Consider the following 27,785-nt stretch of genomic DNA (forward strand, 5'->3'; position numbering starts at 1 on the left):
AGTGGGACAAGTGGCGTCTGTGGGTGTGCTATTTCCAGGGCACTCTGACGAGGCGGGCGACTCACCATTGTCAGCATGTCAGGTCAGGTTTGTGTTGCATGCTCAGGCTGCTGGATGCACCTCCCTTGATTGGCATGTGCAACTTGCAGACCCAGCACACCAAGGCAGAGAGGAGCTGCTTGCTTCCTGCGTCTGCCTGTGCCTTACAAAGCTTCTCTATGCAAATGTCAAAGTACAAAAACCCCTACTTCCCCATGGCAAGCAGAGAGGATTGCACATTGCTGGGCTGGTAGGGCTTTTTCCAGGGGAACAAGGCTTGTTTTGCCTGGGAATGATCTACTTTCCTGCCCGAGACGCTGCCCTACGCAGTTTCTAATTACAAACTCTTAGTGAGCAGTGGAAACATTTTGTTCTCCCCTAACTGCTCTCTACAAACAGCAAAAGCCAGGATCTCCTGACCCCTGGGCAGCCCTGCCACTGCTGGAAGCGAATTCAGTAGCTCCAAATAGCAATAATACACCTGCCTGCCTCCAGCCAGGGGATGCGGGTCCTGCCCGTGCAGGCATCTGACTGAGGCATCTCTCTCGCTCTCTCTTCCAGCTCCTTCAGCTGTGTCCATCATGCACCAGGTCAGCCGCACCGTGGACAGCATTACCCTCTCATGGTCTCAGCCTGACCAACCCAACGGAGTCATCCTGGATTATGAGCTGCAATATTATGAGAAGGTACTGCGGGACCTTGGCAGGGTTCAGCCGCAGGTTTTTGGGAGAGGAGGTGGTGCAAAGCTTCGCGTAAGGGCATAACACTGGCTACAGCAGTTGGTTGATCAATAGGTTACTTCTCTTGCTGCGGTTGGCCACGTGGGTGGCCATGGCTCTCAACCCTTTGGAGTCCAGTGGTGGTTCCAGTGACCCTACGTAGACACTGCAAGTATGGAAAATCTGCTGCTCTTTCAGGAGAAGCTTCTTCCTTCACCTCTCCAGCACTTGCAGGAGGTGGACCCCTTGCAGGGAAAGCTGGGTAGCCAGGGTCCAGGGTCTAATTTTTCCCTTTCCCCTACTGGGGCATTAGTGGGGAATGGGGGTGGCAGGGAGCATCTAGTCCCAGGCTGGACCACACTAGCTGAGTGTCCAGTCTTTGAGATTTTGTGTAATGCTGTCCATCAGTGCATTTACACCAAAGGTGAGTTTGGCATCTGTGTGCAGCGGCCTGAACCCAGGTGTTGTACCAGGGAGAAGCTGTCCCATACTCCCATGGAGGGTACGTACCGCACTACGGAGTCGGGGGAGGCTGATGTGAAGGGGTCCCACAGCTCTGGCTCTTTCATCCCTGAGGAACATGCCCCTTCCACCTCTTCCCTGCCCAGGTGAGCAGAGGGACTGCAAGCCAGGGCTGTGCCAGGGTGTCCATCCCATGGGGCTGGAGTTGTGTGGCTGCTGAGAGACCTGAAGACCACGTTGATGTTGGTCCCAGGACCTGCCAAGCTCTGCCTGGCGGGTGAACTTCATCCGTGCTACCCGGGGGAGGTGGGGAGCAGGAGATTTCTCCTTCCAGGAATCTGCCCCCTTACACAAGAGCTTATAAACTATACATTAAAAATTGCAAACTAACTAATTAAAAAGCTTTATGATTAAATGGAACTGAAAATATTTTTCCCAGCAGTTGCCGGAAGAAATGATTAATCCCCCCCACTGCCTGCCTATGACCTATTTTCTCATCACCAAGAGCCAGAGGGAGAACGGGGAGGGGGGGAGCTTCTTTGTAAGCTGTTAAATAGGTCCTGACCTATATTGCATAAATCACAGCCATTTATTTGACCCTTGGAAATGATCCCAGAATACGTGGCAAGATGGATAAGTAGTTAACAAGACAGATCTGGAAAGCAAGAGGGGTCCTTTCCCCGGGGACCCTCAACGTAGAGACAGAAGATCTCAGGGAGTTCATTGTCCTCCTCTTACTTTTTCTTAATCTCTCCCCCTGTTTCTTTCTTCCCCTTCTCCTCTGTTTTCTGGAGGAGGCTGTAAATAAAGGGAATTTTTGTCTAAGGGGGAAGCTGCTGTTCGTGGCCGGTCTTTGCAGCCAACCGCAAGGTGAGCATCTGCTTGCCCCATTGTCAGAGCTTAGGGCACAGTGTGTCCCTGATCGTGGGGACAAGTGGCCCAAGCCACGCTCAGGCAATGCTTTTCATGGCAGCAGGCTCTCAGGTGGAGCACTAGCCCTGGCAGAGAGGACAAGGCAAGCAGCCCCACGTGCTGGTGCTGAGGCGCTCTCTGTCCTGGTATTTCATAGAGTCACAGAATCATAGAATGGTTTGGGTTGGAAGGGACCTTTAAAGGTCATCTAGTCCAACCCCCCTGCAATAAGCAGGGACATCTTCAACTACATCAGGTTGCTCAGAGCCCCGTCCAGCCTGGCCTTGAATGTTTCCGGGGATGGAGCATCTACAGCCTCTCTGGGCAACCTGTTCCAGTGTTTCACCACTCTCATTGTAAAGAATTTCTTCCTTATATCTAGTCTGAATCTACCCTCCTTTAGTTTAAAACCGTTGCCCCTTGTCCTATCGCAACAGGCCCTACTAAAAAGTCTGTCCCCATCTTTCTTGTAAGCCCCCTTTAAGTATTGAAAGGCTGCAATAAGGTCTCCCTGGAGCCTTCTCTTCTCCAGGCTGAACAGCCCCAACTCTCTCAGCCTTTCCTCATAGCAGAGGTGTTCCATCCCTCTGATCATGTTTGTGGCCTCCTCTGGACCCGCTCTGACAGCTCTATGTCTATCTTGTACTGAGGACTCCAGAGCTGGACACAGTACTGCAGGTGGGGTCTCAGCAGAGCCGAGTAGAGGGGCAGAATGATTTGAACCTCTTGGTATATTTTTTTGCTGGTGCTTTGGTTGAAGAAGAAAGGCATGTCTTTATCTCCTCCCCAACCAAGATGTATGTTGTTGTCAGAAAGGGATCACTGGGTCAAAGCTTAGTCCCACAGCAAGCAAACCTCACAGGCTTTGGAAACAGGTTAAAAAAGAAGTGGAATGACCAAGAGCTAGAGGCAGGGCCTGGCCCATGGCAGCGGGTTTGTCTCTCCCCAAACTCCTCTGTGTGTGTTAGCCTTTACTCCAAAGGCCCAGTCGCACACTCAAAGTCTGATCCATCACTAGTCATCACTAACCAAGATCTTCATGTGCTTCGTCTCATCAGTCAAGAGCCCTCTGCGTTTTCAACAATGCAATGACACTATATCCTTCTCTAGCTGCTTGGAAGAGCTGAATCTCATGTTAGTCTGCCCATTGCAGTGCTGAGTTTTGCAATTGAAAGCCATTTACTTGATCCCTGGGAACAGTCCCAAAATGCACAGCTTTGGGTATGCCGTGCTCTTCCCCTGCTTCCCATCAATACTGCAATTTGGATGGGGTGTGTGACACATCCCAGGTGTGTTCTCACTCGACTGCCAGTCTGTACAGAGGTGATTTTCTTCCAAAATGTTTCATTGCAAAGTGTCCCATGTGCTTCTGAATGCTCAGAAAATATCTCTGGAGCTAGTTAAGTTGTTTCTAGTGGAATTTTTTTTTCCCCAGTAGAAAATTATATTTTATTAGCATGAAAACAGTTCAAATGTAAGAATAGCAGCATATGCATCTTGTATAAAAAGTGTTTTGGCTCTTCATTTTGAATTGATTCTCTCAATATAAAGACATGAATTAAATAAAAAAAATTGGAATAAATGTTTTGGCATTAACAGAAAATGTTCACAATACCTGAAACAGAGGTATGTTTTTGTTGCCATTTCGCAGATTATTTATAACATTGCTATTATTAGATGCTATTAAAAATGCCTGTACAGAGGCAACATTATGATTTTCTTTCACATGTAGTTAGAGCAAATCAGTGCAGATTGTTACACAAACACTGAATGACGTGTCTGCTCTCTATGGTCCTCTCCTTAATGTTTGGGGTTTTTTTTACCTCCAAGAGGCACCTGCCAATGTTTGTCTTATTAAAAAAGTGAGTGTTGTCTTCATTTAGAAAGGGCGTAGTAGTTTTTGTCCAAAGTTGCCAAACTCATCCCAGAGTGTGGGAACTGGAGACCCACTGCAGTGTCAAGCACTGCAAAGAATAATTAGCTCTCCTTGTTATGCAAAATGATTGGGCTTAGGGTATGCCGTAAGTTACCCATTTTATAATTATTTGAAGACGTTCAGCCCATCCCTTGGGCCCAGTTCGGTCACCAATGCAAATGTTTTAGGAGGCACAGGAGCCCTTTGATGTCTCCAGCCAATGCTGGGGAAAGGGCGTGGGGTGGCTGGGGGGGCTGAAGGGTGGGGGAGAGGCGACCCGTGGCAGCTGATGGTGGAGGTGGAGGTGGGTGCAGAGCTGGCTGTAGCCTTCGTGGTGCCCAGGAGCTTCTGCCAGGAGCCCAACATCCCCAGGACTGGGTGTCACCAGGGCTTGTACCAAGGACGGCTGGAAGCGCTGCTCCCGGGCTGGCTCAGAGGACTTTCTTGGTCTCCAGCCTGCAGTGTTGGACACCGGCATCCCTGAGCCTGGGGCCAAAGCTGCTCCCTGGTGTTTCCCACCTGTCCCCAGGATGGAATGAGAGCTGGGGTGCCCCTTCCCCCCGTGCTGCCCAAACCCTTGGAGGGGGCTCTGCCTGGGGAAAACTGTGAGATCAAGACTATTAAGAGGAAACCTTGCCAGGGAGCCCTGTGATAGCTTTCCTGCAGTCCCAGTCCCTGCCCAGGGTCCACACTGCTTCTGTCCGGGGCTCAGTTTTCTTGTGAGAGGCATCCAGACACTCTTACCACAACACACTTGATCAGATACCTGTCTGGGAGGCCAAATGCTTTTGAGATTCCCCGACAAGTGGTGCTCCCCATGAGAGTCTGGGAGCTGTGGACCCCACGGATCCATCCCCAGAGTGGCCGGCAGGACCCTGTTACCACATCTGAGCATCCCTCCTGATGTACTCGATCCCATGGGGGCCGAAATTCAGATGTGTGTGATGATTTGGCACACAGCCTTGGACTAGCTTTGTACGTGTGGCTCTGTTTGCTTCAGGAACCACAGCAGATTGCCGCTGTGCAGACGCACAGAGGAGCTGTCTGCCAAATTAAGTCAGTTGACATTTTTCTTTGGCTTTTTTTTTTTTTTTTGGCTGATAAAACATGACTTTTTAGAAACAATCTTTGCAAATCCTTCGAGCGTTTCACAGGCTATCTGTGTTTCAAGAAACTTTTTCTTTGTTGATCAGACTTTGGTTTCAGCTTAAATCTGGCTCAGGGGAAGGGGAACCAGATGAGGACTCAAAATCAAACCTATGAGGAAATAAGAAGTGTGTTATTTTGAATTAGGATTTCCAAACTCAAACGAAAATGAGCAGGGGAAAAAAAAAAACAACCACCAAACCTCTGCAAAAAACAAGCTGGGAGAAGCAGCAAAGGGATTTGGACTTTAAACCACCTGGGATGCCCTGGACCTGCTGGAGAAGCCCAGAGGGGTGAAAGGGGAGAAGTGTTTGAAGTGAATTGCTGGAGAGGTGATGGCTGAGCAATATGCCAAGGGGGAAGAATAGGTCTGATAAGGGAGGGTGGAGAGGTGTAAATGCTCTTTCCTTGCCGTCTGGGATTAAAGGAGAGCACCGGCATGAGCACGCCTTTCTGAGATAGACAGACATCAATTTCCCAGGCTATAAACCATCTTGTAAGCATGCCCATTGCATTCAATTTAAAGTCCTCCAGGAGCAAGGATGAGGTTCCCTCAAACAGTTGGACAAATGATTTTAAAACAACTGTGTTGTTAGTGCCATCCAAGGGCCTGGGAGGATTCATCCAAGCCCTTGAGCACTAAAACTGTAAACATTTCCTGACCTATTTCTCTCCTAGCCTGCCTGGGAAAGGTCCAAGGGAGTGCTGAGTCCTGATCAGACAAACCAGGCAATCAGTTTTCTGCGTGCTCATCTTTTCTTGATATTTCTTGTCTGTGTATCTGTACTAGAGCTATTCATTATCATTAGTCTAATTCCCAGACATCCCAGTGATACCCAGGCACCTTCAGCACCAGGTCTGGATGGATAAAACTGATGTTGTAGTTTTTAGAAGAGAAAACTATTCCTGAACACTGTTAATAGTGGAGGTCTCCCAGGCATTTGCAGAGCTGCTCTGCATTACCCTGCAGAATGATGTGCCATCGGCATTTCCAAGCCTCCGAATTTGACTGCACTCTTGGAGAAACACATTCCTGCCAGACCACTCTCTTACCAGCCATCCACACCAGAGCACTGCTCAATCAAAAGCTTAATACAAGAAGAAATTAACTCCATGAATGTTGTCTTTCAGCTGCTTTGCAGCTGTGAGGCAAATAGTCTGCACAAACCCGGGTCATGAGTATAATCCATCTTGCAAATGCCAGTGCACTTGCAATTCTGCTCCAGCACGATGACTAATTGAGAAAGGACCGGGCTCTCCCAGGAACATGAGGAGAACATTGGTTCAACATGGTCTGCTGTACCGAGCCCTGTAGTGAAAGACTATTCTTTGTGGGCCTCTAATGTTGCTGGTACCACAGCTTCTGGCTGTGCAGAAAATCCTCTGAGTGAAGGCACCAGTGCTGTTCTCAGAAGTGAATGAACATGAAAGCAAAGTCACCGGATGGCTAGCAATGTGCAGAGTGGAAAAGAAAGGAGACCAACAGCCCCCAAAGGCAAACACCATCATTTATTGGTGGGCAAGACAACCTCTGACTCATCCAGTGGTCTAGCAGCTGAGGAGGCTGAGGACACAGCCCCCTCTAGGCAAACAGTGTACAAAGTTGGGTGCAAGACTCTCCATTGACTTCTGCTTCACTGTTGTCTGCAGGCAGCCAAAGCAGCACAAGAGAGCAACAGCCTGTGCAGCTTGCACCTCTGTGTGAGGAAATCTTGGTTCATCACAAGATGGGACCTTCTGCCTGACTGCTGCTTTGGTACCCTCTGTCCTTCAGGAGTCCACTGCAGAAGAAGCTGGTGAGGAGGAGTGGACGCTTTGCTCCTCGCTGGGAGTTTCACTCTGATCTCATGGTAGCATGGTACAAGAATCAATCCCTCCATGCCCTTCCGGTGGTGTTTCACAGCTGAGACAAAAGCCCAGTCCCTTGATCACACCCTCAGTCCCACTTGATGGGATTGCACAAACTGTGTGTCTGACTTCTTCTTTCTGGCAGTCCCTGCCTACTTCTCGTGAGGTTCTCTCACCTCTCTGGTGAGTCTGTGTGGGGTGGGAGTTCTTGGGCTTGCTGAGCCCTTTGCAGGGACTTGAAGTTAGCAGATCTCAGGGACTTGCTTGTAAACTTGCCAGCTCAGATTTTGAGCTGTCAGCTGCTGATCTGTTCCAACCAGTGATCCTGCCAAGGCAGCCTGACCTGCCAGATCGGAGGTGTTACCAGAAAGGATGAGCACTTTCAACGTAGCTACAGAAATTTGATTCAAAAATCGATGCCTGCGCCTCCTTTTATAGGGGCTCATACTCACAGTTTGGCTTTCCTACAATTTTTCTGTTTTCCAGAAACATCATGCTGTTTGCATATATTGCTGCTTTGCACTGACTTTCAGGACTTCATGGCTGCCAGGCACCTGGCCACCTTGCCCTGATCATAGGAAGCACCACATTCAGTACCATCTTTCATCCTCCTCTGTTGACCTGTTTCTCCATGTCCCTGGGCGGGACAGGGACTGTCTGCTCTCTTGTACAGTGGCTAGCACAAGGAGGTCCTGGCCCATCCACTAGTGCTCCTGGATGCTCAGCTAAGGGCATGATTACTAAGGGCAGTGATGGATCCATCACCTACACAAGTGCAATACCATCTATAGTGTTTTGATATGACTGCTCAAGTCCTCAGCTAGAAAAACTGCACACAACGGGTGGGACAGAAATTTGGAAGTAGTCTCATTGTCACTTTTAAATATGCTCTTCGGTTCCCCAGCTTTGAAAACCTAGCCATGGACCCTGGTGAAGCAGGCCCTGGGCAAGGGGATGGTAGCAGTACTTCTCCTGAGGTCTAAAACCATGTGTTCAGGTGGGCTTTACCCCCAGCGCAGGCAGAGGGAGATGGGGCAGAGCAAATGGAGAGGGTGCTGAGGCTGGATCAGGCACAGGAGGAGGGAGAGATGAAGAAGGACAGTGCTGAGAGAAAGTGGGCACAGAAGAGGGAAGCAGTTGCCATCCCCGTTGAGCTCAAGGCTTGGAGAAGCGACCTGAGGTTTCTAGCTGACACTTTCATCAGAGCCTTTCCTGAGAGGTGGTAGGTAACCTAGGGACATCCATACTCCCATTCCTGCTTCTGTGTCTCCCTGCCGGGAGACAGGCTCGGAGGAATGACCTGTTTGTTCAGGTCCGTGGTCTCCCCATGGTGGTCTCTCCACCCACGCTACCCTGGTCTCCTGCGCTTCCTCCTTCTAGAAATGCAGTGCCTGATTCTGGACTCATTTTTCTGATGACAGATTTGTATTTTCTTGGCAGGATCTGAGCGAGTTAAATTCGACAACAGTGAAGAGCCCCACCAATACTGTGGCAGTGCAAAACCTCAAAGCTGGCACCATCTACGTCTTCCAGGTGCGGGCGCGTACTGTGGCCGGGTATGGCCGGTATAGCGGCAAGATGTATTTCCAGACCATGACTGAAGGTGAGTCTTCACCTGCCTCTGCATAAAGGTGACACAGGGTCTAGAGAGACTTGAACAAGCTGGAGATGCATTGGCAGCAGTGCTGGTCCTCTTGCTGTTAGTCCCTTCAAGGGTGCATTGGCAAGTCACATGCATTTATTCAAGCTGGCAAGACCTGGAGAGAGGCATGGGCACTTGGTGGTCCATGCAGGGAATCACATAATCTAGGCCAATTTCTGCCGAGCCTTTCTGGCGTGGGGACGTGTTCACTCAGTTGGATTTAGAGGAAACGAAATTTATGATTTTCATGTGCACAGCTGTTGATGACAAATGCAGACCTGGGCCTCTATTTTCTAAATTTGTGCTGCTAAATAAAACAGGCCAAGCCAGTTTTCTGTCCCTGAGGCCAAGGAGCAAGGCACAGCATGCATGCATCCATGGGACTAAACTTTCCCACCCAAAAGGGATAGCTCCATCCAGCCTTCCTACTGGGGCACATCCCCTGTCATAACCAACCTGAGCCATGCCTGGGACAGCACTAGCTGTCCCAGACCAAAACCATGCCAGGAAGCCCATTAGCAATAGCCAGGCAAATGTGGGCAGTGCTCAGGGCCATGCTCTGACCTTAATGAACTTGTTAGTGTAGACCCATCCTGTGCCACAGTAACCAGTTCCCTCTTCCTTGCGTGCCAGCCGAGTACCAGACCAGTGTCCAGGAGAAGCTGCCGCTCATCATCGGCTCCTCCGCGGCAGGACTGGTGTTCCTCATTGCTGTAGTTGTCATCATTATTGTGTGCAACAGGTAGGTCAGTCAGCGCACAACTCCGGGCTGGGGCTGCATAAGGGGGTGGCGACTAGAGACAGAGGGTGGCAAGGGGAGGGGAGGATGGGGACAGAAGGTGAAGGGGGAAAGAGATGCTCCTGCAGTGCATCTCTCAGCCCCAATGGACCCATGCTGGGGCTCAGGACTCCCTTTCTTTCCAGAAGACGGGGCTTTGAGCGTGCTGACTCTGAGTACACCGACAAGCTGCAGCACTATACCAGTGGCCACAGTACGTACCGCGGCCCCCCGCCAGGCCTGGGGGTCCGCTCTCTCTTCGGTTTGTGTTCCTGTTCACTCATTCCTTGCGGCGTGCGGGGAGGGCTCAGGCCACCTAGCCGGGCAGGCGTGTGCATGTGTAGACAGGAGGACCTCTGTGCTGTCTAGATCCCCCACCAGTCCCCTGTGATCTAGATCCCTGCCCTGCCTCGTAGAGTCAGGGTGCTCTCCAGACCTGCGTGCTGTCGGGTGCCAGCCACGCAGTGAACACCTGTGCACGCTCTACAAACCCCTGCGACATCCAGCACACAGCCCTGAAGCCTCACCCTCTTCTGCGGTGCAGCCCCGGCCACCACACCTTGTCTTGCTACTCTGACTCCTGAGCTTTGCCCAGCTTGTGGGCAGCAGTGAGACCCCTTTCCCAATCTACCCACCTCCTGCAGAGTACTGTCCTTCTGCAGGAACTCACATACCTCATGCCTTTGCTAGAGCCCATCCCAGTGCTCCCAGAATCCTAGCAGATATGAGATATATCTATATATATAGGTATATAATACAGTACATAACATGCCCTCTCTTGCAGCCTCCCTCTTCCAACATCTCTGTGCACTGCAAGGCACTCCCTCACATCCAGCATTCCTGCTCGCAACCTCGCTTCGCACCCTGCCTCACCCCAGCGCCTCCTCCTTCCCCTCATTAACCCCTGGCTGCATGCCCTCTGAAATGCCTTTCTCCTCCCTCGCTAGAGACCTGTCGCTATAATCCTGCTTTGTTCGAATCTCGGTTGTTATTTACCTTGTGTTATACTTGCAGCTTCAGGATTTCTGTCCTTTTTGTACCTTGTTCCTGTACAGACCTGGGCCTTGTTCAGAGAATGGAAAACATCAGTAGTGTTTCAGCACAGGACTCACTGTTGCTTCTGCGTTTACCCAGGAAACATTTCCCAAAAGGCAGAGCACTGAACTGCAGCTCTGTGCCAGAGCAGCAGCGTGCTGGCTGCATTGCTATAACTTACCAGGAAAAATGACACTCTTCAAGAAGGATTATGTAAATGCGACTCTCAGTTGTTTGTCAGTCCGTGCTGCATGTGTAAACATACATTCACACTTTCTCCTGGGGTCTGGTGCATAACATGACAGCTTCAGGCTGGGGTGGCATTAATAGCTGTGCCTTCATGACTGTTGGAACAGGCTCGATGCCACCGGTTGCAGATGAACTGATAATGGGCCTGGGGTGCCTTTTAGCCACATCATCCCTCAAGACAGCAGTCCAAGGCACAGTCCCTGCTCAGCTCCTCAGCAGTGATTGCTGTGGAGAAGCTACAGCTTATGGTTAGCAAATTGCCAAGGCGCACAGAGCCTGCAAGCATTGCAGCAACTCCCCTGAATTCTACCAGCATCCCACATGTGGAGCTGGGAGTTGTGCCTCTGGCTCTGTGTTGGGCTCCTTATTTAGTGAGCTGCGAGCTCTGCTCTCCAAATACACCCAATTTTGGAGCAAGCCAGTGGCCAGCAAAATGAGTATAGAAAGGGGAGAACTGCAGGACTGCAGGTAAGAGCTGTCCCATGGTGCAGGTAGCGTGCGATGTGGCATCAGCAGTCCAGCCTCACCATGTCCCATGGGCATTGCCTTTCGCGTAAGGGTATTGTTGTGTCTTCTGGTCTGCCTAGAAAGAAGAGCTTGGCTTTTGCAATTTCCCCAGTGTCCCCTACAGCTTGTCTTGACCGTGTTGAGGCTACCAAGAGGGAAGCCAGCCTCAGGCAGGGTTACCTGTCAGGAGAACAGGGGCCTGGACTGTCCGTCCTGCTTGCACTGCCCCTGGAAGGGTCACAGACACCCATGTGGAGGACTGAATCTGGCTTGGTGGCTGTGTCAGTAGTACCAAGCACCTAGAGCTGCCTCCCCTGTAGATCTCCATGTACAGAACCAAGAGCAGCATGTCCCTCAGCTTGCATCCCAAGGCCGACCTTCACCATCTCCTGTCTTGAGTGCTGAGCCCAGGTCTCCACCTCCACTTTCCCATGCCTCTGATGGGATGGTGTGCTGAGGTGGAAGCAGCATACAGAGGCGGCCAGTGGGGCAGAGCTGCAGTCTCCACGAATGGTCCTCTTGCAGTGTTGCAGCATGATGAGCGTGGTGTGACATTGGTGTGCCTATGCACCATCTCCCGAGAGCAAATGCTTCTCTTGCTTTTCCTCTGGATCTGCTAAAGCTGAATCCTGCTGCAGAGGATGTGTGGTTCTCTGTGGTCACAGTTTGCAGTCCTAGCTAATGATGTAGCCCTCCACTGCCCCAGCAATGACTTATGGGCCAATATTCATTATAATCCAACTTTAACAGTCCTGTGCAAACATGGCTCTGCATGTTCTTTCTCAAACTGCTTTGCTGTGTCTGCTTCATGCCCTTGATTACGCGACTTGCCGAGGTAAAAAAGACCCTCACACAAATAGGTTTCTCTTTTCCTTGATGCCAGCCATCAGTCGTTCCATTTGCATCTGTGTCTGACTCTCTCCCTCACCTTTATGCAGTGACTCCAGGGATGAAGATTTATATCGATCCGTTCACCTACGAAGATCCCAATGAGGCTGTCAGGGAATTTGCAAAAGAAATCGATATCTCTTGTGTCAAAATCGAGCAGGTGATCGGGGCAGGTAGGTGAACTGTGAATGTCTGGCTGGCCCTCAGCAGCACAGTCTCCTTTGTGGTCTCAGGCTTTGGTGAGGATTTAGCCTCACATGTGCTGGGAAGACTAGTGTCAGTAAGGTCTTACACTTAGCCTCAGCCTGGACTAGCAGGAGCAAGGTGGTCCAGTGCTGGAGGAGCAACTCCATCCAGTGCTGGAGACAAGGAGTTCCTGTGTGCATATAGTCCCATGTGCAGTGCTCCTCACCAATGATGAGTCCACCTGAAGGGAGGTCTTTGGTGTGGAGTGAGGGAGGAAGCACAGATCAGATGGTGGGTGGTCAGCTCAGGGGCATGCAGGGCAGGCATGGCTGGAGCCTGTGGGAGCAGGGTCCCTCGGGGAGAAAGGCAGAGGTCTGGGAGGCTGACAAGCCCTACCTGTTTCCCTCTGTTCACAGGGGAGTTTGGTGAGGTGTGCAGTGGGCATCTCAAACTTCCTGGCAAAAGAGAGATCTTTGTGGCCATCAAGACCCTGAAGTCTGGTTACACGGAGAAGCAGAGACGGGACTTCTTGAGTGAAGCCAGCATCATGGGGCAGTTCGACCACCCCAACGTCATCCACCTGGAGGGGGTGGTGACCAAGAGTTCACCAGTCATGATCATTACTGAGTTCATGGAGAACGGCTCACTGGACTCCTTCCTGCGGGTATGAGATCCCAGGAGCACGCAGCTCCAGAGATTGTGTTGGGCCAGAGGAGGACTGGAGGGGAAGGTTCCCTTCCCTGTGCCAGTATAACAGTGCCCTTCACTGCCTGGCATTCCCTGCCACTGGGGCAGCTGCTGCATAGTCCAGAGGTCTGTATCTCAGGAACAGAGGTGGAGGTGGCACCAAGGCTGTCATCTGTTACATGTCTGTCCACTCATACTAGCGAAAGGCTGTGCCTACCTGTATGCGTGCCCACAGATGCAGGTACAAACTCTGCTTCTGTGGACATGGAGGGACAGTCTGATGTAGCTTTAACACAGCAGGACTTCATCTCCAGCTGTTCTGTCTAAATATTTATAGGTCTGAGTTTAAAATGGATAATTCACTGTGTTGAAGGGAGATAACCTGCTTAATAGGGATAGATTGCCCCTTCTGAACCCTCCTGTGCAAGGTGTGGCAGATCTGCCCCCTTTGGATGACAGCAGCCATCGGTAGTGATGCCCATAGGGTGTGTGAGGGTGACTTCCAGCCCCTGTGAGCTCTGCACTCTCCGCCCTCTTGCTTTGAGAGGGAACTTACGTACTCGTGGCATAGCTGTGTCTTGACATGCAGCGTAGAAAGAGGCTGCTGGCTGTTTGCTGGACCATGGCGGGCTGTGAATTTGCTCCTCTCACGCAGACTCTTTCCCTCTCTTCCCCTAAGCAAAACGATGGGCAGTTCACAGTGATCCAGCTGGTGGGGATGTTGCGGGGCATCGCGGCAGGCATGAAGTACCTGGCCGATATGAACTACGTGCACCGGGACCTGGCTGCCCGCAACATCCTGGTGAACAGCAACCTGGTCTGCAAAGTGTCCGACTTTGGCCTCTCCCGTTTTCTGGAGGACGACACCTCTGATCCCACCTACACCAGTGCACTGGTAAAGCTGCTCTTCCAGAGGGGAAGGGATGGGTGGTGAAAGGAGGAGTCAGGGAGAGAGAGGGAAAGGGGGGGATCCCCCCTTGACGTGGGGAGCACTTTTTCAGGGTGCCAGCAATGGAAATAAGGTGCCAGATGGGAAAGACCAATGAAATGAACCAAGGAAGATTTTCTCTTGCAAGGTCCTGTCCAGTTGTCCAGTGGCTGTTGATGGGCCCTATAGTCATTCCTGTGGGTAACTGAGCCTTCTTCCAAACATGTCTGCAAACATATACATGTCCCTGATAAAGCCCTTAGTTGGGATGATGCCTTATACCCGCCCAGTGTGGCCCAGCTTGGGGTCCTCCGAGATGCTGCCCTGACAGATTTGTTGCCAGGGCAGCAAGTCTGGGGTTTTTGACCATCACTGTCCAATCGTGCTGCCCTGCTGTCTGGGAGGCCATGATCCTTTTTCATGTCATGTCACGGGCTCAGCCCCAGGAATGACAGACTGAAGTGTGGCTGTGTGCTGGGTGAAGCCCTGCAGTACTAGATACTGACCTTCCAGAGAGTCTGTCTGAATTAGAGAAATGGCTTCATGATCACGTAACAGCTTCCCAGGAACATTACGGTGCCAGGGACACAAGTGCCACCAAGGACTCATGGCCTGTCTCAGGCTACAGAACGTGCACTGGGAGCAAAGGATAATTTGAAGACTTTGTTATTGTTCAGTAAGATTGCAGCCAGGAGTTCTCATAAATACCATTGTTTGCAAAGGCATGCAGCATCACTCTACAATGATGCTACAGGATCAATGCCTACGTACAATGCCTATGACAGGACTTCTTGGGAATAAGTGTTGATAGAGCTGGGGCATGATCTGTAGGAGGTCATCTCTCCCAGATCTTTTGAAGCTGCCAGTGATGAGATGTGTGGCATAGCTCTTAGTGAACTGTGACAGTAGTTGAATACCTAACAAAAGTAGTTGAATACCTAACAAACACCTAAAAATGTGCGCTTTTATTCTCATCTGAACTTGTGTAGCTTCAAACATCAACCATTCGATCTTATACAGTCATCCTATGGCTTTTAGAAACACAAGCAACATTTATTTTTCACAACATGATCCTTACATCCAATTAACTTTCCCTTTGTTAAGCTAAATACATGGGAGCTTCTGGTGTTTACTGCTGTTTTCTATTCCTGTTATTGTGCCTGTAGCTTTTCTTTCTGTCATCTCTAATTTATTCTTGAACTGTGGGCACTGTAGCAGGACATATATTGTCTATAATGGTAGCAGAGTACCAGAAGTAATAGTATCTTCCTCTTCAAAATGCACCATCCTCAAACATCACAAGATGCACGAGTGTTTTTTATTATAATTATCCCAGAGACCTTGTGTCCATGGATGGGCAACAGCCACAAACTATGGCTTGGGAGGTTCGTGCTGGACCTTAGGAAAATCTCCTTCTGCAGCAGGGTGGTGAAGCTCTGGGTCAGATCACCAGAGAGGTGGGAGGTCTCACTGAAGTGAGTTCCCACGAGGATCCTCCACGTGTACCCAGTCTGTAATTTCTACTTTAAGACTTCTTTTTTAGCCATTTTTTAAATCCACTGCTTGTCAGGAGCTCTGTTAAGAGTATGCCTGATGGAGAGGACATCATGTTTGGTATGGAATGCTTGGTCTCCCCCTCTTGTGGAAGACAAAATATTTTGTCTGAGGTTTGTGGCTGTGAGAAGATTAAGGAACATTATCTTTTTTTCATTATTCTAGCATGTATAGGGTCTGTGTCCTATTAAGTCCTAGGAGACCCTTAATAAGACATGGTAGTTATTCATTGACAAAATTTAATGTTCCTTAATCTTCTCACAGCCACAAAACGCAGACAATTTTGCTTATTTTTCAGCACAGGGGAAGATTTTCCCTTCAGAAGGTCCCTTGAGTTGTGAATGGCTCAAGTCCAAAGACCCTGGTGGAAAACCAGGAGGCTGCAAGGGCTTAGGCAGAGCATTGCAATCCCTGTGGCTCCATGCTGTGTATGCCACTCTTGTGCACTTCGGTGCATAACTTCTCTATGGGAGTGGAGAGCCCTTCTGATTTCTCCAGAGCTGCTGTTGCCCAGCAGGATGACGGAGACCCCGGTGCCCACCCAGTCCATCCCATTTCCCATCAGTGACCAAGCATGCCATACTAAAGAAGATGTTCGCTCCGCCTCTGTCTCCAGAAGCAGGCAGGATCAAAAACTTCTGGATCATGTATGTATCAACAGACTGGCACACAAGGACTTCAACTCAAGAGAATGATATATCACTGACTTCAAAGAGTCTACAGATGTAGAAAGCTGAAGAGGATGGTGTTCTAATTCCTTTTATTCTGCTCTGGACATAGCTAGGTGACAGCAAAAGGATGGAGGGAGATTCAAAGGGGATCAGTTTGGATTTTTCTGCATTCATAGCCATTCATTTTTCTACAAAAGACCCTCTAGCACAATGGGCATTTTGTCATGCTGAAGATTGCTATAGCAGTAGGCAGGTGGAAGGAACTGGGCTTGTTTAATATGATGAAGAGGAGGCTGAGAGGACACCTATAAATGACCTGCAGTACTTGAAGGGCAGTTACGAAGAAGAGAGAGCCAAACTCTTTGCAGTGGTACCAGATGATATAATAAGGGGCAATAGACAAAATTGTGGCTTGGGAGGTTCAAGGTGACTAACAGGAAAAACTTCTTTCCCAAGAGGGTGGTGCAGCCCTGGGACAGGTCACCAGACAAACGGGGGGGATTGTCATCCTTGAAAGTTTCCTGGACTTGACTAGACAAGCCACAGCCATCCTGATCTAGTGTTAGGGATAGTCCTGTGGTCTCTTCCTTCTAGGATTTTACCAGCATATTGGAGGCAAATATTTTGGACACTTATCTTTTTCAGTTACTCTTGCTCTTTCTGTTACCGTCCTCTCTTGTGTTTTTTCCTGCAGGGTGGGAAGATCCCAATACGGTGGACAGCACCTGAGGCAATTCAGTACCGAAAATTCACATCGGCCAGTGATGTGTGGAGCTACGGAATAGTCATGTGGGAGGTGATGTCGTATGGCGAGCGGCCTTACTGGGATATGACCAATCAAGATGTGAGTTGTTACGAAACAAGGAGCAGAAACACTGAAATTGGGAGCATTGCAAGGCCAAAGCATGGCTACAGCTGGACCCAGCCTGTGGCATGTCCGGAGCCTTCTCTGTCGTGGGAGATGTGTCCAAGGTCAACACCTTTGGAAGAAGTAATGGGGATAAGTTTGGCTTTTGTTCTGGTCCCATTGTGCTGCTGTGGCAGAGGTTAGGGACTGTACAACACCCACTACAGTAGGACAGGGTTAATGTGAGCACCCTCAGCGATGGTAGACAGATGCCCAGGAGGAAAGGGAGCAGGCGGGTGGAAAATGAAATGCTGCCACTGACCTGAGAGCTCCTGGAGCAGCAGGCAGATCTTCATTTGCAGGAGACCACAGGCATTTGGTGAAAGTCTGTTATAGAGTCATAGAATGGTTTGGGTTGGAAGGGACCTTTACAGATCATCTAGTCCAACCCCCCTGCCATGGTCAAGGACACCTTCCACTAGATGGTCATTAAATCTCTGATGGTAAGCTTGGGCTGTGATGTGTAAGAGGCCAAGCAACTTGTACACAGCTAGAAGCCAAAACCACAAGGTATTTCAGAACACGCTTAATTTTAAATACTTTATGACTTTTCTGTAATTCAGGTGGAACTGTTGTGTTATGATTTGCCCGATGGCAAATCAGACCTTTTTCCAGTCAATATACCTCCATCCATGCCATATCAGGTTTCTCCAGAGTGGGACAATTTCCTCCTTAGTGACTGGTGGGGAATTTATTCAAGTGAGTCCCCAACGCCTGGAGCAGATACATGATATCTTAGCACCTTTGGCTGTTCATGGCCTTGCCCCAGCCCCTGGCATACCAGAAAAGTCTTTGCATCAATTGTTTGAGCCAAAGGGAAGGGAGTTAGGGGTATGCCCTTCTCAGAAAGGACAATTCCCTTCCCGTTAAGGCTTCATTATTGCCTGCAGTTTCAAGCATTTCCTGCAGCCAGGTGTCACTGCCCTTCTCCCTGCCTCGGCATCCCTCTGTACGCGTAGCCCTCTGCCATCCCCCTCCCTTGTCCTCCTCCCCTGGACCTGTTCCCTCAACGGCTTCTTCTGCCGCAGCCCCTGTGCTGCAGCAGCACTGATTCAGCCGGTAGGGATAGCAGAGGCTGTGCCTGTCTCCTCAGCACAGCCTGCTGCGTGGCGCCTGTCCCCAGCCTCTTCTTCCCCTTCTTCTGCTGCAGGACATTGTGCCCCAGAAGCTGTCACCACTTAATTGCAGCTGGTCCTCCCTGCAAATGAGCGCGTGGCAGATATTTGCTGCAGATTAGCCTCCTGACCCCAGGGTGTGAGTGCCTGGGGAGGCTGGGGAGGGAGAGGAGACGGCGAGTGCAGCCTGTGCCCCCTCGCGGGATGTGTCTGATGGCAGCAAGGCGGGCGGCTTGTTGGGAAACAGTTTGGTCCATGCCGAAGACGAGTGCTTGATGTTTGCATGGTGACCCTCCCCAGCCCTGCTCCCCTCGTGCTTCCCCTCCCCTCTGTCTTGGGTAGATCTGACATGCAGAGAGCTGGGAGAGGGGACAGCTTGCACCTCTTGGGAGAATCCCTGAACGGGAGCCAAAGCTGCACAAAGCACACCAGCGATGCCTCAGGTCGGACCTTCACAGGCCCAGTGGGCACCGTCATGTCCAGCCAGGGGGGCAGAGGGGAGGAAGGACTCCTTCCATCTGGTACATTTTGGCAGCAGCGGTGCCAGCCCCCATCTGTCTCAGGTCAGCCTGCCCAGCACCTTGGCCATGCACATCAGTGTCTGGAGTGCCCTCCCAATCCATTCTCTGCCTGAAGCCACAGTCTGTCTTAAACCCTGCCAGATGCCTCGCCTCACACCCTGGATTGCTTGGCATGGATCTGCCACCTACCCTCCCTCGGAGCAGCAGCCTTCTACTGCCACAGCACCTCCAGTGTCTCCTCTCTACCAACCCTTCCCTGCTGCTCTCCTAGTCCCAACTGTAGTATCCTCAATTTTCTCTATGTAGCCTTCCTGCTCAACAATGTATTCACCACGCTACTGTATGCGTATGGCTGGGCCTTCCCCAGGAGGGTGGTACAGCCCTGGGGTAGCCCACCAGGCAGATTTCTGCCCTTGGAAGTATGCAAGACACGGCTGGACAAAGCCATCGCAGCCTTGATCACATGGTGAGAATAGCCAGAGACATCGAGGTCCTTCCTCTGGATCCCTGAGGCAGGTTCTGTCAATTCAATCTCCCTCCCTTTTTTTATCCCTGTGGAGAGTTGATCATTTCAAAATGCTGCCCCTGATTTCAGTTGCTGCAGTATCCTCAGTTCTGGTTTTTATACTCACTTCTGGTTTTTGTTGCCACGCACAAGCCTGTTTCTAGTGTCCAAGGCTCCTTCTGCTCACCTTTCAGTGCCTGTGCTGTGTGTATGACCATAGGATGCATAAGGTCAAGAAGGTAGGAGAAGCCTACCTGTCACATGCCTCTGTCAGAGGAACATATGCCCCTGGAAGAAGCTGGGCAGCTCCATCCTCCTTGATTACCCAGGAGAGGATGGAGGGCTACAGGTGCAGAGTGGGAGGGAGATTGAGTTCCTCTTGAAGAAGATCCTCTAGCCCTTGCGCATGTGCTGTTTACACTGAACATTGCAAGACCAGACATTTCCCAGGTTGTGTTGAGTAAGGAGAGACCAAACAGGCAGCAGCCAAAGCCTTCTTGTGTTGGCCCACAAAGCTGCAGCATGGCTTAAGGCAAGGTGTGCTGCAACCCTTCTCTGCATACTGTAGCAAAAAGTTCTCCCGTGTCTGGCTCTGCTGACTAAGGTCTTGGTCTTCCCCACTGTGTGCTTCAGTTTGCATGTGCACAGGACTGTGGGGAGATCCAGCTCTTACTGCTGGCTCAGCGCACCCAGCCCTGTCCCATGGCATGACCCTGTCGCCTGGAAGGGCTGAGTTGTTGGCAGGAGTAGAAAGCACCACTGGAGGAAGGAAAAGACAGGGGCAGCTTCCCCTGTCTGTAACTCACAAGCAGACCCTTCACTGGATGGGAATGTTCTCCTCCCGGTGAGCTGTTGCGTTGTGCTCTGTACCTGTCTGAAAACATGAACCCTTCTCTCTGACTCACTTTTCTCATGCCTGGAGCTGCGGGCTCACACGTCCTTGTCAAGGTAGCGAGGATGCTCTCTTTCCCCAGAATAGGAGACTGATGGGCATGGCTCATCACAAGTAGTCAGCAAGGCTGCATGTCAGCTGAGCAAGGCTGGCATCACCTCACGGGATGACATGACATGCAGAGGGCTGGGAGTTAGAGAGTAGTGCGTGGTGGTGGCTGAGATGATAGGCAGCAGTAAGTGTAAGCAGAGCAGCCCTGCTGCAGTATGGCTGGCCGTGCCAGTCACCCTCAGGATCTAAGAAAAGGAACATTATGAATTAAATAGGTTTTATTGCAACTGTATTGATCTCTTTTTCTCCTCTTGCAGGTGATAAATGCTATCGAGCAGGACTATCGGCTGCCACCGCCTATGGATTGTCCAAATGCCCTGCACCAGCTTATGCTTGACTGTTGGCAGAAGGATCGAAACCACAGACCCAAATTTGGGCAAATTGTCAACACCTTAGATAAAATGATCCGAAATCCTAACAGCCTGAAAGCCATGGCACCTCTCTCCTCTGGGTATGTATCTCTGTCTTCCTCTTGTCCTTTGGCTTCTATTTGCAGATCTGCTGTCCTTCGTGTCCTGGTGGACACCATCCTTGCATCTCTCTAGCCTAGCTATTTTATTTATTTTTGGCCTGTGTTGTTTGGTCCTTTATAGGTACGGCATTAAAAGATGTCAAGGTCACTCTGGTCCCTCTCCTTGGACAGGTTAGATCTGGTGAACACAGACAGTTCATTGAGTTGGATGGTGTACTCTGCACAGTTAGAGGAGCATCTTCATTTCATGTATATGTGATTGCTGAATGGGTGTCCATTGCTTTGGTAGTCCAATCTCGCACGCAGTGGAGGCAAATAAAACCTCGTCAGGCAGTATGATGTTTCCCTGGACGGGGTGGGGATACACCAACTTGTGGGAAGCACTGGCCCCATTATGAGAATGTACCTTCTCCCCTTGTGCAGCCAGGATTTTAGAGCTGTGTCCCATCATCTTTGATGGCTCCTACCTCTCCTGTACGAACTGATCCAGAAAGACTTCTCTGATGCTCTACACAATCCTTCCCTCAGTTGAATAGAGTGCTTTCTGGGTGGTACTTCTTAATACGGTGCGGTGCAGGCACTGTGAATGATGCTGGTCCAGGTCCCTCCAGCTGATGGAGGGTGCAGAAATACACATGCTTGCCACTGTTTGTTCTGCTCATTCCCCATTTCTGTGTTTCAGGATGAACCTCCCCCTACTTGACCGCACAATCCCGGATTATACTAGCTTCAACACTGTGGATGAATGGCTGGATGCCATCAAGATGAGCCAGTACAAGGAGAGCTTTGCCAGTGCTGGCTTCACCACCTTTGATGTAGTATCTCAGATGACTGTAGAGTAAGTGCCCGGGCTTCTAATCCCAAAGCACAAGGAAAAGTCTCAGTAGTTTAATAACAATTGGTCGTTATTGAATTAGTTTTTATTTTCACATGATGTAGTTTTACTTTTATAGAATTTGTTGCTTTGTGGACCCACTTTTAGTCTATTCAGTTTCTGCAGAACTAGTCTGTTCTGCAGGCTCTGTCTTGTCTCAAGACTGTCTGTCTGTTGCTCTGTATCTGCAGAATTCATTTCCGCACTATCACGCTGCGTGTCCCCACTGTGAAAAAGAAAACCCCCACAAGGGTCTCCAAAACCCCAACATGGAAAAAATGGAGATTTCAGGCCAGCATCAGACAATTCTCCAGCCACTCAAGAGCACTTTTAGACTCCACAGTCCTCTTGGATGTATGGCGTATTGGCGATGGAGACAAGCACGCTACAAACAAATTTCTGCCTAAGAAAGGCCTCTGAAAGTCCAGATGGTTTCAAGTTTGTTCTGAATTGTCCTGCATCCACTAAAAACATGCCTCAGTGACAAAATCTTAGCAAGTTCTTCAGAGAAAGCAGGCAGCTGAAATCCATTTGTGGTGGTTTTTGAAATCCCTTCGGGCTAGCTGGGGCTTTGATGCCTCTGGTAAAAGATTTGTGGTTGGTTGCAGTTAGCTTTAGAAACCCTGCCTAAGAAAGCGCCAAGCATTAAAGCCATCTGTAAGTGCTACGATGTCTCTGTGCCTGGTAACCAGGAAGGTTTTTGGATTTGGTGCCTAATTCCAGGCTTTAAGTCTACCAATGAATCAGAATCCGTTCACGCAAACAGCCAAACTGACCTTTTCTGGCTTTTTGTTCTTATTTGCTGCTGGGAAATTCACGTGGCAATTCTAACTGTTTCAGTACATCTGTAGTACAACCCCAAGGCCCTGGGGATGATTTTGGCACGCTATAGGCTGTGTTTCTACAATAGAAAGAAGGGCGATAAAATCTGAAGGATAGGGAAGAAGAACTTTGACCAAACTGGGACATCACACCCGCACCACAACCCAACCCTGCCTAGGTTGTGCTATTTGCAATATATGTAACAGCAAACAGTTCTGACGGCAGTCCAGCTAATGAGGTCTGTTTTCTCACGAACATGCTCAGTGTCCCTTAAATGCCACTTCTCCCAGTTCCTTACCATGTCCCTCACAATATCTTCCAAGTCCTCTCTGAGTGCCTTCATCACAATCACGAGGGTACCTTCAGCTCATGTCCCCACCAGTTTTGACAGACCTCCCGTCCACATTTCTCACCTGCTTGGCTGGACATAATAATAGAGAGGAGGACACTCCAAGTCCTTTTTCCTTGGGAAATCACGCTGCAACATTACTTGAAACCACCTTCTAATGTTCACTGGTCTTTGCAGAAGTAGATAATCATGTAAGTGGAGCTGAATTGCCATGAGACACTGTTTTCTTCAAATTTGGATAGCCAGCAAAGTGTAAATGTTCACTGAAAACTGATCCAGTTCACCAAATCCACATAGTTTCAACACTGACCTACTTGAAAGGTTTCTCACTGATTTGTCTGCAGGCTGGGACACCTGGGCCACCAAATGATCTATGTCCAGGGCAGAAAGCTTAGGAAGCACAGGGCTATGCAGGGCCACAGTCTTATTCTGGTTTACAGACACGAGTGAAGACTTCTTCATGCTCCTTTTGTTTGACCAAAGAGACAAGGTCTAAAGCAAGCTCTAAAGCAAACGTACAGGCTCACGTGCCACTTGTGCTAGAGGATTTTTTTCCGCCTTTCCTTGGAGCTCCTGTTTACCCTTCTTTGCCCATTGACTTCCACTCTAAAACAGGCAAGGCTTTTGCCACACTTCCTCTTAAAAGTCTGTTCCTAACACTCAAGAAAGGAGAAAAGGCAACTGAAAATCCTTAGTCAGGTACGGGTCATGTCTCATGAACGCCGTCCGTTCCCTGATCTGAAGAATTTGTGACTGAAATTTATCCACCAAGAGGGAGATGAGTAGCAAACTCAGCTGGAGTGATCACAGATAGCATCAGTGCAGAGTCACATTCATGCTCTTGGCATGACCTTTATTCTTCCCAGATGCCTAATATCTATAAAATATAGAAGCAGTGCAAAAATTAGATTGCTGTGATTTAGCAAAGAGGATAAGTAGCAAGAGTTTGTCACTTCATGGCCTCATCAGATCAAAGCAAAAGTAGCAAGAACAGCCATCATCTGCACAAGGAGAGTGAGATTCACACTGATGAGGGTGTAGCACATCCTATTCAATGTCTCCAGGGATGGAAAAAATGGGTTACTGTGTCACAAAATGAGAGAGAGAATCCAAACATGCAAAGAAAGAAACAAAACGATACAAGGGTAGAAAACCTAAGGCAAATTCACTTACAAGCAGTGAGCAGAGCCTGTGTTATTTGGTTTCACACTCTCTATTGAGGTTCCAGTAGTCTGGGGGTGCTGCAGGTAGGTAGCAAATGCAAAGATTGGGAGGATAAGCCAGGAAGAGTCAAAGAGAGAGAGTAGAGGTTTCACCAGGTTTGCACGCATTTGTTGCATTTATGGAATAAATCTGTGGAGACTTCAGCTCCCTACACACCACGCTCGTATATGGGCTTGTTCTGCTGTAAGAAAATGTCTTCTGATATTTATGCGGTGTTTGTTTCTTTTCCTCCCAAAGGGACATTCTGCGAGTTGGGGTCACTTTAGCAGGACACCAGAAGAAAATTCTGAACAGTATCCAAGTGATGAGAGCACAGATGAACCAAATTCAGTCTGTGGAGGTTTGATAGCTACGTGTCCTCCTACTCCTCTTCCTTGAGGCCCTGCTCCCCTTTGCCCCTGTATGTCCGAGCTCCAGTTCTTGAGTGTTCTGCATGGAACAGAGACAGGCAGCTGCTCTGAGGATCATGGCAACAGGAAGAAACGCCCTGACGTCAACAATGAGAAGTCGCCAAGCGCTTCTAGAATTTAAGCAATGGAAAAAGGGAACAAAAAAAGACAACTATTTTGAAAAAAAAACTATGAAATATTTTTAAATAATAATAAAGCAATTGCATTCTTGAAAAGGGCTCCAAGACCAATGGGAGTCTCCAAAGGAAGAGAAGAGAGCAGCTTCATCTGTTTCCTCTTGCACAAGCCTGCTGCAGCTGGGCCCAGACACCTCTGGAGCAATGAGACTTTTTCAAGAAGATGAATGCAAAGAAAGGTCACGAGAAGCACTCCTCTTTCTCACGTGGGATGGTGGCTCCGGGAATGTCCTGCAGCCAGCAGTCCTTCCCGAAAGCCCCTGTTAGCAAATCAAAGGGGAGAGAGAGCTGAAGCTCTTTGGTGCTGTGGAACCAAGTGCATCTCAGAAATTGATGGACTTCTTCAAAAGCAGAAGACTTTTTTTTTTAAGACAAATAAACTGAGACTAGAAGAGGCTGTTTCCGACAAATGAGAAGGAATCTGTAACGCTTGGGGGGTGGGGTTGGGGAAAACCAATCCTTTTTACATCTCTTATTTTTTCTTGTCATGGAACAGTTTTGTGAGTGACAGTTTCCTAAGGGTCCGTCCATCCACCCTCCAATGGCATCATTGTCTCATACATATCATATGCACAAGACTTTTAGTGATGTCCTCACTAGATGCCAATGATCTTTTCCCAGAAGACTTCCCAAGTACAGTATGTAGTAGTTTTTGATTACAAATGCTGACGTGTACCTTTATTTTTCGGTTGTCATTGTTGGGAGATTTGTCCTTTTACCTTGTTTTGTTAACACCAGTTTGTGAGTTTGGGGTTGGAAATTTTTGGTTGGTTGGGGTTTTTTTTAATGAAAAAGAAATGACATCTCCGAGCATCATATCATTCAAGAACTTAAATCCCTTCCCTGTGGAAGGAAAAATTGCAGCTTATTGACAATATGCCAGGAGAAAAATTTTTTTATATGCACATTTCCTCCCGTTTGCTTGTTTGTTATTTTGCAATTTGTCATGGCCCAACAGATGTTTCTAACTGTTGGGTTTCCAGTTGTTTGCCAAGATGAAATGACCGCCTGCTCGATTCAGGGTTGCTGGTGCAGGGGTGAGCAGCATCACAGAGGGTTTGGGGGGGGGGGGGGGTTGCAGGGGGGAGGGAAAGACAGGGGAGGGTGGATGGGTTGCAGGAGGGAATGATGACTCCACAGCTGGCTGTCAGAGCCCTTTGGAAATGTCTGACTGCTTAGAAAGGTGTCAGATTGGTGCACGGACCACCAAAAGGCAGGGTAAGCCCGGTCCTCTAAGAGGAGCTCGCGGCACGTGGTTGCTCGGAGTCTGAATTGCGTTAGCTGCCAAGTTCTGGATGGTTCACTACAGTAACCAAACTCTGCGGATGTGCTCTGTGCCCTTCAGGGACCCAGTCCCTTCGCTAGACGATGTGCCAGGGGCTCTGAGGCAGCTTCAGTCTCAGCCAGTCGCCTCGAGGAGAGCCTGGGACAGCAAAGGCAAAAACTCTGATCTGGTAGCCCAGGTCTCCAGAGGCAAAATGCTGTGGTTGAAGCTGAATGGTCGATCAGTGGATTTATAAATAACTGAAATAAATACTTTAGTTACTGACCAGGTCTTTGGTATGTGTAAATACCACCAAGTGCAGGGGGGTACAAATGAGAATCGGGCTTGTTCTCCCTGTTCAGCACCACCTTGTATCCTTTTAAACATGCCTACCACCATCCACCTTCTTCTGGCCACATGTGGCATATTTCCACACGTCTCCTGGCCACGGCCAGCATAATTTGTGTTTACAAGCCCTTGTCTGCCATTGCCATTCGTAGGGTCGTCCACTCATTTTCAGCAGCGTGGGGTGTTGAAGGCATGTTCATTGGGAGCTGGTTTGCTGTATTTTCCAGGAGCTGAATCCAAGAGGAAGTGTGTCTGCTGTGGATGAAACTCCCAAGCTGTCTAGACCTCTGTGGCAGACATCATCTCCCTAGATTGCTTGTAAAATATGAGGCCGTTTATAAAATACTTAGCATTTTCCACTTTCAGACCAGATCTGACAACGAAGCACTTATGAGTGGCAGCAGACCATTCCCTACAAGTGAGAGTTACTTCTCTGCTTACCTTTTGCACTGCCCCAATGGTTGGTGCACAGCTTCAGCAGCAGGGGCCTTAACTGGAGGAATTTTCCCTCCAGCCCCTATTCATCCGAAATCTCTAGTGCAGGATTGTATTTTCATTTGTATTACAGTACTTCCCTGTTCTTGTATCCGAAAGTGCATCTGTGGTCATGTGAACTTCGGTAGCAGGTGTGTGCTGGGTACACAGGGACATATTGTGCGCTCGGTGTCCACAGTGCATCCCCTCTGACAGCAATGCCATTGCCCTGCATCTCTTTCAGGTGGCAGAATAAGATGTAGAGAGAGTGAGGGGTGAGTGGACTATAGGCATGTTTTATACAGGTGGTGCCTGGACATAATCAGCTGTCTGTCCTATATCCAGCCTGTTTTAGCCTGTGTATCTAGTGAAGGGATGCTTTTAATGCCTTTGCATTTAAAAAGCACTGCTCCTGGTCAGGCAATGGACTCAACTTTTAAAGAGCAGCATGCAAAACTTGATGGTGTCAACTAAACCACACAAAGTGCTTGCAGAGGGCACACAGAGAAACAAGAAGCTTCTCCGCGCACCCTGTCCTGTAGAAGTGCAGAGCAGCGGTGAGAACTGCTCACACGGTGTGTCTCCGTCTCACATTGTAGCTGCTGTGTTTTAACAAGGAACAGTTGTCAGTCTTTCCCAAAGGCATGTCTGAAGCTGTTTGGTGGCGGTCCAGGGTGAGGGAAGCATGGTGCTGTGCCAAGTTGTCTAGCCACAGCCAACCAGCTACTTTATGTACAAAGGAGCTTTGCAAGGAGAGCTGTCTGTCTAAAAAACTCACCAGCAAATTCCTGTGGGGCAGCCATGTGGAAGGAGCACATGATGCCCTTCCGTTGTCCTTCCCAGGCGATTCTTGACTGTTCTCTGCCATCCCTTACATTCCTGCAGACACTAAGGAGGAGCAATGGCCAGGCAGCATCCCTTCAGAGCCAGTCGTTATTAGACGGGGCTTGGAAGGGCACTTCAGGTCTTCTTCGTTTGGAGACATTTTGTCTTAATGCACTGAATCACCTCACTGGCTAGCATTATACACATCTACCTACCAGACCCAACCCACTGTGAAGGATGGGACCATACCGAGCTCAGTGCCACAACTCACCAAAGCCGTGGCAGCTGTCTGCAGGACAGAGAAAGCACAGCCTTGTCTCTTCTTCTGAC

General features: G+C 49.5%; 1 protein-coding gene across 6 annotated transcripts in view; it reads left to right on the forward strand.

Moving 5' to 3' along the window:
* EPHB2 (EPH receptor B2) overlaps positions 1-24,964 on the forward strand; it is a 128,087-nt gene extending 103,123 nt beyond the window's left edge. For 2 of the 6 annotated variants that reach the window (XM_050909584.1, XM_050909579.1), the window contains 11 exons: positions 601-725; positions 8,482-8,644; positions 9,317-9,425; positions 9,608-9,675; positions 12,191-12,313; positions 12,743-12,990; positions 13,693-13,908; positions 16,861-17,010; positions 20,475-20,668; positions 21,372-21,527; positions 24,196-24,964. In XM_050909584.1, coding sequence (XP_050765541.1) covers positions 601-725; positions 8,482-8,644; positions 9,317-9,425; positions 9,608-9,675; positions 12,191-12,313; positions 12,743-12,990; positions 13,693-13,908; positions 16,861-17,010; positions 20,475-20,668; positions 21,372-21,527; positions 24,196-24,304 — 1,661 coding nt within the window. In that variant the 3' untranslated portion in view covers positions 24,305-24,964. Of the gene's footprint in view, positions 1-600; positions 726-8,481; positions 8,645-9,316; positions 9,426-9,607; positions 9,724-12,190; positions 12,314-12,742; positions 12,991-13,692; positions 13,909-16,860; positions 17,011-20,474; positions 20,669-21,371; positions 21,528-24,195 lie in introns of all 6 variants that reach the window. The other 4 variants (XM_050909578.1, XM_050909580.1, XM_050909582.1 and 1 more) reach the window with 3 other exon arrangements.
* Positions 24,965-27,785: the final 2,821 nt, after the last annotated feature.

Source organism: Gymnogyps californianus, chromosome 21 (assembly GCF_018139145.2).
Source record: "Gymnogyps californianus isolate 813 chromosome 21, ASM1813914v2, whole genome shotgun sequence".
NCBI classification, from domain to species: Eukaryota; Metazoa; Chordata; class Aves; order Accipitriformes; family Cathartidae; genus Gymnogyps; species Gymnogyps californianus.